Source organism: Miscanthus floridulus, unplaced genomic scaffold (genome assembly GCF_019320115.1).
Source record: "Miscanthus floridulus cultivar M001 unplaced genomic scaffold, ASM1932011v1 fs_313_1, whole genome shotgun sequence".
NCBI lineage: Eukaryota > Viridiplantae > Streptophyta > Magnoliopsida > Poales > Poaceae > Miscanthus > Miscanthus floridulus.
This window is the reverse complement of record NW_027096565.1, coordinates 104,710-116,042: the sequence shown is the minus strand read 5'-3', so window position 1 is coordinate 116,042 and position 11,333 is coordinate 104,710. Positions and strand designations below refer to the sequence as shown.

Genomic DNA, 11,333 nt, shown 5'->3' with positions numbered 1-11,333 from the left:
TATCAGAGATGCTCTAACCCTTACGGGAACATACAACACATCATAGCAGTTCTATGTATGGCAGGTTCTGGTGCAACATAACCCCGCATCACTGATTTACATTCATTTTGCGCGAAATCTACTTGAGTCAGCGAAGTTTCCTATAGACAAAGAGAATCGCCTAGACTTAAATAAATAAACATCTCTTAGTTATATTGTTTCAAAGTCCATACATTTCCATATGGCATTCTGCACAATTTGGATCAAAATGCGATGAAGAAAGAATAGCTACACCAGATGAATGAGCAGAAATATAAGTGATTACAGTACAAAAGTATCATTTACATTTACAAATAGGTTCATCAGATGATCCATATAATGGAAGACTGTCTATCCTTCGGAAACAATTGCTCATACAAATAAATCAAACATAGAATTGTACAGTGGGGCTACTCTTGTGTTTCCTCATGTCAAGAAAGAATAACAGATGCCATCTTGATCATGCAGTAGAGGATTAAGCTATCTTTGCTATAGACGACAGGGGATTCTTAAGTGGTGATATTTTTCGAAGTTAGATGCCTGCCACCTGCATAGTGCGAATGAGTAAATAATCTCAACTTGACTGCCATCTGATTTAGGTGGCTACAATCCATGAATGCTTCCAATCTGCTCAATGCTGCTTCTCGATGTCGCAACACTGACTTCACGCTAGGCTCAGTCTGTTTCCGTGCCATTTTTCGGGAGATGTTCTTCCATTTCGATTCAAACTCACAGGCTGCAAAAGGATAATCAGATAAATAAGACATCTTTTGTATTAGTCCCAACTCAAGTAGCAAATGACCATTTCCTTTCTGATGCAGAAATTGCTGATGCTAGTAAGTACAACAAGCTGAACATTACATTAAGAAGCATTTATGAATTCAAACATTCCAACTTGTTGATGGTACTACCATTTTCATGTGTGAAAATGAAGGAAGTAAAAAGTTGAATGCTATTTGCAAAAGGATTAACTAACTAGAAAAGATAGATGACCTTCTCAATTATACATCAGGACACAGGACAGGCAGTCAAGTTGCTGCGCTGAAGGGACCGTGACGCCTAAGAGGGGGGGTGAATTAGGCAACTTAAAAAATCTAATTCTAAACTATGGCCTCTTTTTCTAACCTTAGCAAAACCTATGAAAAAGATAAACTATCTAAATGTGCAACTACGGTTTTCCTAGTGTGTTGCTATCTCTACCGCAAACGTAGTAAAGTAATCAATGTAAATGCGAAAGCTAAAGAGCAAGGTAGAGATATGCAAACTCCCGTCGACGACTCCGGTATTTTTACCGAGGTATCGAGAAGCGCGCAAGCTTCCCCTAGTCCTCGTTGGAGCCCCTCGCAAGGAATCCCTTGCAAGGGCCAAGCTCCCGGTCGGGTAACTCCATGGATAGCCTCGGGCCTTCCCCACGCGCAAGTGGGTCTTCGACGTGCCTTCCGGCAAGCCTCTCCCGGATGCTCTCCGCCGTCTTCACTATCAAGCTTCCGGCCGAAACACCGCGGGCCTTGTTCCCTCCAATACACAGTGGCGGCCACACCACAAACGCGGTTGGTGGGATCTCGCAAGACTTCAAGCCCCTCCGATGTACAACAATGGTGCTCGCAAGCACCGGGTGGTAAGAGGTATGCAAACCTCACTAAACACTAGGCCTAAACCTAGAGCAAGCGCATAAGCGGTGGTCTAATCAACCTAAGCACTTCGCAAAGCACCTACGCTAATCACCTAATGAAACACTAAGCACTATGCAAGTAGAGATAACTAAAATGGTGTATAAACACCCTTGGTATGTTTCCTCAGCTCCACTCTACTCAAATGGCCGGTTGGGGGTTGTATTTATAAGCCCCACTGAGAAAGTAGCCGTTGGGGTTGAATTCCCGCGAAACTGCTACTGATCGGACGCTGAATCGTCCTGATCGGATGCGTCTGGTCGTCCCGACCGTTGAGCTGGCAAAACACTGATCGGACGCTGGCAGCGTCCGATCGTCTGCCACCGGACGCATCCGGTCGTAGATATGCCGCTCTGGAACCTTACTGTACTCGATCGGACGCTGCGTTCCTGCGTCCGGTCGCCTGTCTGCCGAGTCTCCACCCAGCGTCTGGTCCAGCATCCGGTCACCACAGTGAGCTCGTTTCTTCGCGATCTTGCGTATGGCTTGGTTCCAATCTTCGTGCTTGGACTTTGCTTGGTCTCTTGGGTCTTTTCTTGTGCTCCTAAGGTCTTGCTTTAAGGTGTTGATCATCAGATCATCACGTCGCATTCGTCTAAGTCACGTCTTGCACCCTATTGGACTACAAAACAAACACTTGCAAATTCATTAGTCCAATTTAGTTGTGTTAGTCATCAAACACCAAAATCCAAAGTAAATAGGCCAAGGGTCCATTTTCCTTACAATCTCCCCCTTTTTGTGATTGATGACAACACGACCAAAGCAAGCAAATAATAATAATTTGAAATTAAAAAACTATCTACTTGCTAAGATGCAATGCAAAGGGCAAGTTTATATGATTCTAAAAAGATACCAATTGATACCAATTGAAGATACAACTTATAGGACTAAAAGATACCAATTGAAATCTATTGCCGATTGAAAAATTATTTAAAGCTTATCTTGCCCTTGCAAATGTCCCCATGTGGTATTATGGATTTAAGCCTTGTTCCTTATTAATTCTCCCCATTACTTAGACTAATCCATAACCCACTATCCTCCCTTTTTCGGACCATTACCATTTGTAGACACCAAATTAATGCTTGCCTTTGGTCCTCCAAATTCTCCCCCTTTGGCATCAAACACCGAAAAGGAAGACATTAGTAGCATAAGGGAGGGTCAAACTTTGTGATCCTTTGTATGTAGAATTGAATAGATCACAAAATTTAACTCTCACATTATATAGACTAAGCTCCCCCTAAATATATGCATACATATGATCTAAGGCAAAGCATATGCATAATTGGCAAATTATTGCTCAAATGAGTTTAATCTATATAATGTATGGAGAAAGCATATAAATATCAGAAATGAAGTCAACATGATGATACCAAATGAATAATGATGCTTATCTCCGGGGACTCCATTTTCCTTGCAATGAGACTACTACACACATGATAAACTTGAAAAGGTGTTAGTCTCAAAGTATCCATCTTGTAGATGATTCTCCCCCTAAATTTGTGCATGCAAGCGTGGAATACTTGTAGTACTCATGCACATTTGATTTTGGAATCAAAATACCACTTGCAAGATGATATTTGGGAGAATTATCTACAATTTGGACTTTGGCACATATTAAACGAACAATTGTAAGACAAGCTATGTGCCTTGCTTCTAAATAATTTTCAACCATGTAGGTTTGCTCCAAGGGTTAAAAATGAAACCGAGCAATCCTACCATAAGATATACCTATTGTATGCATGACAACAGATTTAAGAAAGCAAATGCAAACATAGGCATTAGAAGTAACTAGATGCTTAAAAAGATACCAATTGAAAAATAATATCAATTGAAAGCAATACTATTTAAAGAAAATACTAATTGAAAGCAATAACATCTAGTTACCTAACATGGGAAGGGGAATTTGGGTCCATAGTATTCACTAACCCACTTGGCAATGATTTTGTCCATCATGATGCACCCCATGAAACACACCCATACTTTGCCAAGTCTCCAAATTCCCCGAAGTCCATTGGACTTCTCACTTCCCTTTCGGGATCCAAACCTTCTTGGTGCTTTTCATATTGGAAATGATTTCCTTTGGCACCCAAAAGCGTTTGACCCCATTGTTGGCTTGCTTGTTCACCTTGATGGCCACCACCTTGTCATTTTTCTTCTTCTTCAGGAGATAAGGTGTGGAGACCTTCTTGTCCACCTTGTTGGTGTAGGTGTTGGAGAGCTTGCTTGTTTGCTTTTTCTCTTTCTTCTTTGCTCCTCCCCCATTCTTCACCTTGCACTCATAGGACTTGTGACCTTCCTTGTGGCACATGTAACAAACCATAGTTTGTCCTTCATCAAGCTTCTTCACTCCCTTGATGGTGTTATCTTGATGAAGTTGGGTTTGCTTTGCCTTGCCTTTTACTTAAGTCAAGTCCTTGGTGAGGCGAGCTACTTCTTGCTTGAGTTGCTCATTCTCTTTTGCAACCTCTTGTGTGCATGTATCTACAACAACTTTCTCAACACAAACTTGGTTGCACAAAGGTGAGTCTAAACATAAATCATTACAAGAAGTAGAGGCATCCTTTTTAGACAAGTTAAAGATAGAACTTTTCTATTTAGATGCCTTGGTGGGGGTTGTGCTAACGGCTTCAAGATTGGCAACTTTATTAGTTAGCTCATCACAATGTTTGCACATGGTTTCCATTTTAGCAAGCAAACTATTATATGCTTCTTGTGAGCTAGCTAATTTTTCTTTTAATTTTTAATTTTTCTTTACAAGTTGCTCATCATTGATTGTGCATGCATTTATTGTTGCACTAGCCTCAAGTTTCTCAATTTTAGTAGATAGTTCAACATTGAGATTAGCAAAGTTCTCATATTGTTCAAGCAAGGTTTTGTATGCTTTTTGTGAACTATCTAGCTTTTCTTTTAAACTTTTGAGCTTCTTTTGTTGACTAATGCAAGCTTTAGCATAATTAAGATTTTCTTGCACAATTTCATGATAAGAAGGCATATCATCATCAATATCACTCTCACTAGAGGAAGAGCTTTCGTTACCTCGTGCCATAAGGCACACACGAGAAGAGCTTGATGATGAGTACTTGCGGCCTCGCCTCTTGTGATGGGGTTCTTCTTCACTTGAAGAATCATCCCATGACCTTATTGACGTGAGATCTTGATTCTTGCACGCCTTCTTCTTTGTCTTGGGTGTGGACTTGTTTGGACAAACTTCCACAAAGTGCCCCAGCTCGCCGCATCCATAGCATCCTCTCTTTCTTTGCTCATTTCTTCAATTTATGAAAATGAAATCTTGGATTTGGATGGGCACACCCTTGACATTTAGCCTTTGGATCATCTTCTTCGCCTTGTTGATAAGTTTGATTGATTCTTCATCAAGGTCGGAGGTGGAGGAGGAAGATTGATCATCATCACTTGAATCTTCATCATCATCATCGTCATCGTCATCTTCTTCTTCATCTTCACTTGAGGAGCTTGAGCTTGAGCTTGTCTCAACTTGCTTACCCTTCATCTTCTTTTTCTCGCTACATGCGAGAGCCTTGCCTTTGCTTGATGAAGAGGCTTCTTCTTGACCCATCTTACGTGACATTTCAAATGCCACTAACTTGCCAATGACTATGTCCGGGGTCATGTTGCTCAAGTCTTCCATGTTGTGAAGGATGGTGATGATGCTTGCATATTTCTTTTGTGGTAGTACGGAGATAATCTTCCTCACGATGTCCGCATCATCTAGCTTTAATAATCCTATAGAATGGAGCTCATTGATAATTAGATTCAAACGAGAATACATATCACGAACAAGCTCATCATCATTCATAGTAAAGGAATCATAGTTTTGCTTTGCTAGACAATGTTTTTGCTCACGAACATTGCTTGTGCCGTCATAGAGCTCTTAGAGTTTTAACCAAATTTCATGTGCCGTATTTAAAGTGAATACTTGGTTAAAAACATCCATACTAAGTGATTCAAACAAGCAATTTTTAGCTCTAGCATTGAAGTGCATTTCTTTTTCATCACTCTTTGTGGGTTTTTTCGGGATTCTTGATGGGTTTCATCCCGCCACGAGTGACTCTCCATACACCCAAATCAACCGCCTCAAGGTGACAAGCCATTCTAGCTTTATAGTACGGGAAGTTAGTGCCGTCAAAGTGCGGAGGCCTAGCGGTATCCATCCCAACCACTCTAAATAGCGTCGGCTCAACGGCGGTTAAGCCAAAGGTTCAAATTGAGCCAACCGGCTCTGATACCACTTGACGGGACCGTGACGCCTAAGAGGGCGGGTGAATTAGGCAACTTAAAAAATCTAACTCTAAATTATGGCCTCTTTTTCTAACCTTAGCAAAACCTATGTAAAAGATAAACTATCTAAATGTGCAACTACGGTTTTGCTAGTGTGTTGCTATCTCTACCGCAAACGTAGTAAAGTAATCAATGTAAATGCGGAAGCTAAAGAGCAAGGTAGAGATATGCAAACTCCCGTCGACGACTCTGGTATTTTTACCGAGGTATCGAGAAGCGCGCAAGCTTCCCCCTAGTACTCGTTGGAGCCCCTCGCAAGGAATCCCTCGCAAGGGCCAAGCTCCCGGTCGGGTAACTCCATGGATAGCCTCGCCTTCCCCACGCGCAAGTGGGTCTCCGACGTGCCTTCCGGCAAGCCTCTCCCGGATGCTCCCCGCCATCTTCACTATCAAGCTTCCGGCCGAAACGCCGTGGGCCTTGTTCCCTCCAATACACGGTGGCGGCCACACCACAAACGCGGTTGGTGTGATCTCGTAAGACTTCAAGCCCCTCCGATGTACAACAATGGTGCTCGCAAGCACCGGGTGGTAAGAGGTATGCAAACCTCACTAAACACTAGGCCTAAACCTAGAGCAAGCGCATAAGCGGTGGTCTAATCAACCTAAGCACTTCGCAAAGCACCTACGCTAATCACCTGATGAAACACTAAGCACTATACAAGTGGAGATCACTAAAATGGTGTATCAACACCCTTGGTATGTTTTCTCAGCTCCACTCTACTCAAATGGTCGGTTGGGGGTTGTATTTATAAGCCCCAGTGAGAAAGTAGCCGTTGGGGTCGAATTCCCACGAAACTGCTACTGACCGGACGCTGAATCGTCTTGACCGGACGCGTCCGGTCGTCCTGACCGTTGAGCCGGCAAAACACTGATCAGACGCTGGCAGCGTCCGGTCGCCTGCCACCGGACGCATCCGGTCGCAGATATACCGCTCTGGAACCTTACTGTACTCAATCGGACGCTGCGTTCCTGCGTCCGGTCGCCTGTCTGCCGAGTCTCCACCCAGCGTCCGGTCGTAGCATCCGGTCACCACAGTAAGCTCGTTTCTTCACGATCTTGCGTATGGCTTCTTTCCAATCTTCATGCTTGGACTTTTCTTGGTCTCTTGGGTCTTTTCTTGTGCTCCTAAGGTCTTGCTTTAAGGTGTTGATCATTGGATCATCACGTCGCCTTCTTCCAAGTCACGTCTTGCACCCTATTGGACTACAAAACAAACACTTGCAAATTCATTAGTCCAATTTGGTTGTGTTGGTCATCAAACACCAAAATCCAAAGTAAATGGGCCAAGGGTCCATTTTCCTTAGATGCGCTATTAGTATGGTAAGGTAAACATAGCACCATTAACTGAAAGCCTAAACAAATATAAAGAATAGTCTCAGCATGCTCCAACTTCCAATACAAGTAACTTTAGTGATCCCAAGCTAAATAGCTAGGGAAGTTGTACTTGTGCGCACAACCTAGAGCGTGACAAGCAACTGTTCTAATCTATTAAAGTCCCGTCCACGGTGTGAAGCTGGGGAAGCCAGAAAACAGATAGTTACTACTAACCTTTACTTCTGTTGGCAAAGCCTTCAACAAGGCATGCGAGATTCCAAGGCCTTCCAGCAGAGGCGGCTTTTGCACCACCTTTTAACTCACCATTATGTTGCCGCAACCTAAAAAAAAAGCTCCTTTTAACTGTATGCTTCCTTAAACTGCTAGCTGTTATTAACATATACCTACTGAAAACAACTAAACAAGTGAACAGAATTTGCATTTTCAAGTATGAGTATCCTACAAGCCGGAGCAAGGCAACTCAGAGAATTTCAACACAACTCAATGGTATTCTGTGAGAAACCACTAGGTTGATAAACAGCATTGGTATGCATTTATCAAATGCTCCCACTGAAGCAACTTCAGGACAACGATGATGGTGATGCTAAGCAGAAACACAAGAACATAACAGCATGATTTATTCCAGCTGCGCATGTCTAACATCTTTGCTTAATTAGAAGGAACCCTGTGCATCTTAATATCTTCAACAAAGGAGCTGAGCACTTGCTAGAGCTTCCTTTTGTTCTCCTCCAACTCTCAGCGTAGGAACGTAATCAAGCCGTACTAGAATGAAGCAAAGCAGTCGAATTTCAGTCCTAACAAGATTGAGTCACACTGTCGTGCAACAATCGCAACCGGATGGGGTCAATTTCTTGTGCTTTCACTTCCACTCACAAGCTACAACTCAAAACAACGGATTCCCCTAAATGTTAGCACTATACGACGAATATCAGAAACAAGCGAGTGGAGAAACAGGGAGGGGAAAGGAACAGGGGGCAGGCAGGGTAGGGTAAGGAATCACCGGCGAGGGAAGTCGGTGGTGACGCCGACGTAGGTGCGGGGGATCCGGGAGGAGGCTATAAGGTACACGCACCACGGTGGCGGCGGCGCCTTCCTACACTTCACGGCCCCCGGCGGCGGATCCCCGGACGCCGAGGCCGAGGCGGCCGCGGCGGCTAGCTCGCCGCACTTTAGGGGAAGAGCGCGCGGGATTTTGGCGGCGCGGAAGGCCGCCGTGAGGCTCATCTCTCACCTGGCCGGCGGGGCGGAATCGTCGGTGGCATTCGCATCCATGTCGGTGGACGAAATTTACGAATGGGAGAAGAAGGGACAAAGAAGTGTTGATTTCATGGGCTGAATGGGCCTTGATGGACTGATGGTTGGGGCTTGTGGGCCTGAATGGACAAATGAACGTGAGAATCATATCCCCCCCCCCCCCCCCCCCCCCCCCCGCCCCGCCCACACACACAAAAAAAAGTCTATTTTACATCTTAAACTATCACATGGGAGTCCAAAATTTTTCGTCAAACTCTGAAATTAGATTTAAATTCTCAAATCATTCAAATTGCCTCTCTGTCTTGGTTCCAAGGAATTTTAAAGGAACATTTATCTATTCAGTTAAAACAATCTAGTAAACATTTGAAAAAGATTTTTAAACAGTAGAAAATGCTAAAAAAATTTAAAAAAATCCTAAATATTGACATATAGATAATCCAAATGAAATACTTTGAGATCACAAAAAATATCTCTAGAAACTTCCAAAAATTATTCAGCTCTAAAAAATTAAGGAAAATGTCTAGAAAAATCTAGAATTGTCCTAAAACATTCTAGTTGATGTATAAACAAATTTAAAAGATAACAACAAAAAATGTAAGACACAACCTGCATGAATGCATAGAAAAATGCATTTAATACTAATGAATGTTGCATCCATGTTGGTTGCATCATATATTGTTGTCGCACGTTTACACATGGATTAGAATGTTTTAGATGATCTTCAAAAAATTTCTAGATATTTTTCTCTATTTTCCAAGAGCATATGGTGTGTAGTTTTTGACACTATGGATTAATTTCTCACTTGGTATTCACTTAAGAGTTTTCCTTAGCCCACCACTTTCGTTTGGAGGAGTTAATGTGTTAGTTTACGTAAGAAAGACTAATTTTTCCATGTGAGTTGCGCCTTGATTTCTAGAACTTTATTATTTTAACCTCTATTTTGACATTAACTATTTGGATTGTATTTTGAAGAGTTTTATAAGAAAATTTGCAAATATTTAAAATTTAAGAAATTTTTTAACAATTTGCATGACATGATTTGGGGTTAATAGCATCTTTTATTTCTTTTATTTTTCTTTCATTAATTTATTTTGCCTTTAGCTAACAAAGTCTAGAACAAGGGTGGATGGTGGGTTTGGATTAAGAAACAAGGGTACAATCATAAAGACAATTGGCTTTCAAAGAGGGGCAAGGACACACGTCACACACCCATCTCCCATATTATTTGTCTTTTTGTGAAAATGATAACTATATTTTTTCGATGGTCACATTCTATTAAAGAAACATAAATATATTTGTATTTGATTGACATTGGATACCAATATTTATTTATCAAGTATCTCTTTTGAGGAAACTATATATTCATCTAGTATCTTACTACATCGGTTTTAAGAAAACCGTCACCACATGCAACCTAGAGGACCAAGAAATTAATTAGCATGTTAATCGAAGAAAATAAAAGAAGTGACCGTTGAATTTTATGATGTTCTAACGACTTAGGTCAAACAAATAAGGAACAGGGTGATCATTTGCTGGGGCCTAATGTGATCTTCAAACCCAATAACCCTTTCGTTGCCTGTTCATGGTGATAATTGGTGAACAGGGTGAAGAGTCACCCACGATCAGACAAGAACCTCTACCTTAAAGCAGAGATACTGAATAGCTTCACGAGAAACCCAGCTACTTCGGTCGTGACAACAACACAATACTACCCAAAGTTGTGGCCACGCCCTCTTCTTTTCTTTTCCCTTTTGTCTTTCCCCCTACCTTCACACGCACCTTAATTATTTGGCTGCGAGACCACGTTAATTACATCTCACACATCAACCTGAAGTTGTTGCACCTCCTAAAATTTAGTCCCTTTCACATCAGATGTTTGAACACTAATTTACACTCCCTGTAGGTTGGTAAAGAAAGTCGTTTTGGACAAGGTTTTGGTTAAAATTGGAAATATAAATCATGAATAACTTTTAAGTTGTTGAGTTTGAAAATTGTGAAAACCACATGAATAGATTTGTCTTCAAAACTACTTTCATAAAAATATACGTATATCACTTTTAATAAATGTTTTACAAAAATAAGAAGTTAAAATTATGCTTTGGAGACCGTGTCGTTGCCCAAAACGACTTCTTTTAGCAACCTGGAGTGAGTATTAAATATAGACTAATTACAAAACTAATTGTATAGACTGAGACTAACTTGTGAGAAGAATCTATTATTAAGCCTAATTAGTCCATTATTTCACAATGTGGTGCTACAATAACATGTGCTAATAAGGGATTAATTAGGCTTAATATATTCGTCTCTCGAATTAGCCACAACTTCTGCAATTTGTTTATAATTAACTCATGTTTAGTACTTTTAATTAGCATCCGAACATTCGATATGACACCTACTAAATTTTAGTTCCTAGATCCAAACACTTTACTCTAATCATATGCATGCTTCTCTCTTTTTCGGCCATACATTTATCAAAAGGAAAAAGTCTACTTCACCTCCCCCACCTTTCATAGTTGGTCTAATTCACCCCCTCAACTATGAAACCGTCTGTTTTACCCCCCTGAACTTTCCAAAACCGTCTATTTTACCCTCTGGGCGGTTTTTCAACGGCGGTTTTGCCACAGTAACAGCGGGTTTGCTACAGTAACCGTGGGTTTGCTACAGTTTTGAATTTCCTTTTTTTTATTTATTTTCGATGAATTTTTGAAAAATCATAGTAAATCATAGAAAAATCATAAAATGAAAAATCTAATTTTATTGG

At 41.3% G+C, this 11,333-nt stretch overlaps 1 protein-coding gene across 1 annotated transcript; it reads right to left on the bottom strand.

Moving 5' to 3' along the window:
- Window positions 1–281: 281 nt before the first annotated feature.
- LOC136531273 (structure-specific endonuclease subunit slx1-like) lies at window positions 282–8,610 on the bottom strand. The gene is made up of 3 exons (XM_066523941.1): window positions 8,319–8,610; window positions 7,532–7,638; window positions 282–754 (listed from the first exon to the last, which is right to left on the bottom strand). Exons 1-3 carry the CDS (start codon window positions 8,540–8,542, stop codon window positions 528–530), a joined length of 558 nt encoding a protein of 185 aa, XP_066380038.1. The 5' UTR covers window positions 8,543–8,610; the 3' UTR covers window positions 282–527.
- Between the last annotated feature and the right edge of the window lie 2,723 nt (window positions 8,611–11,333).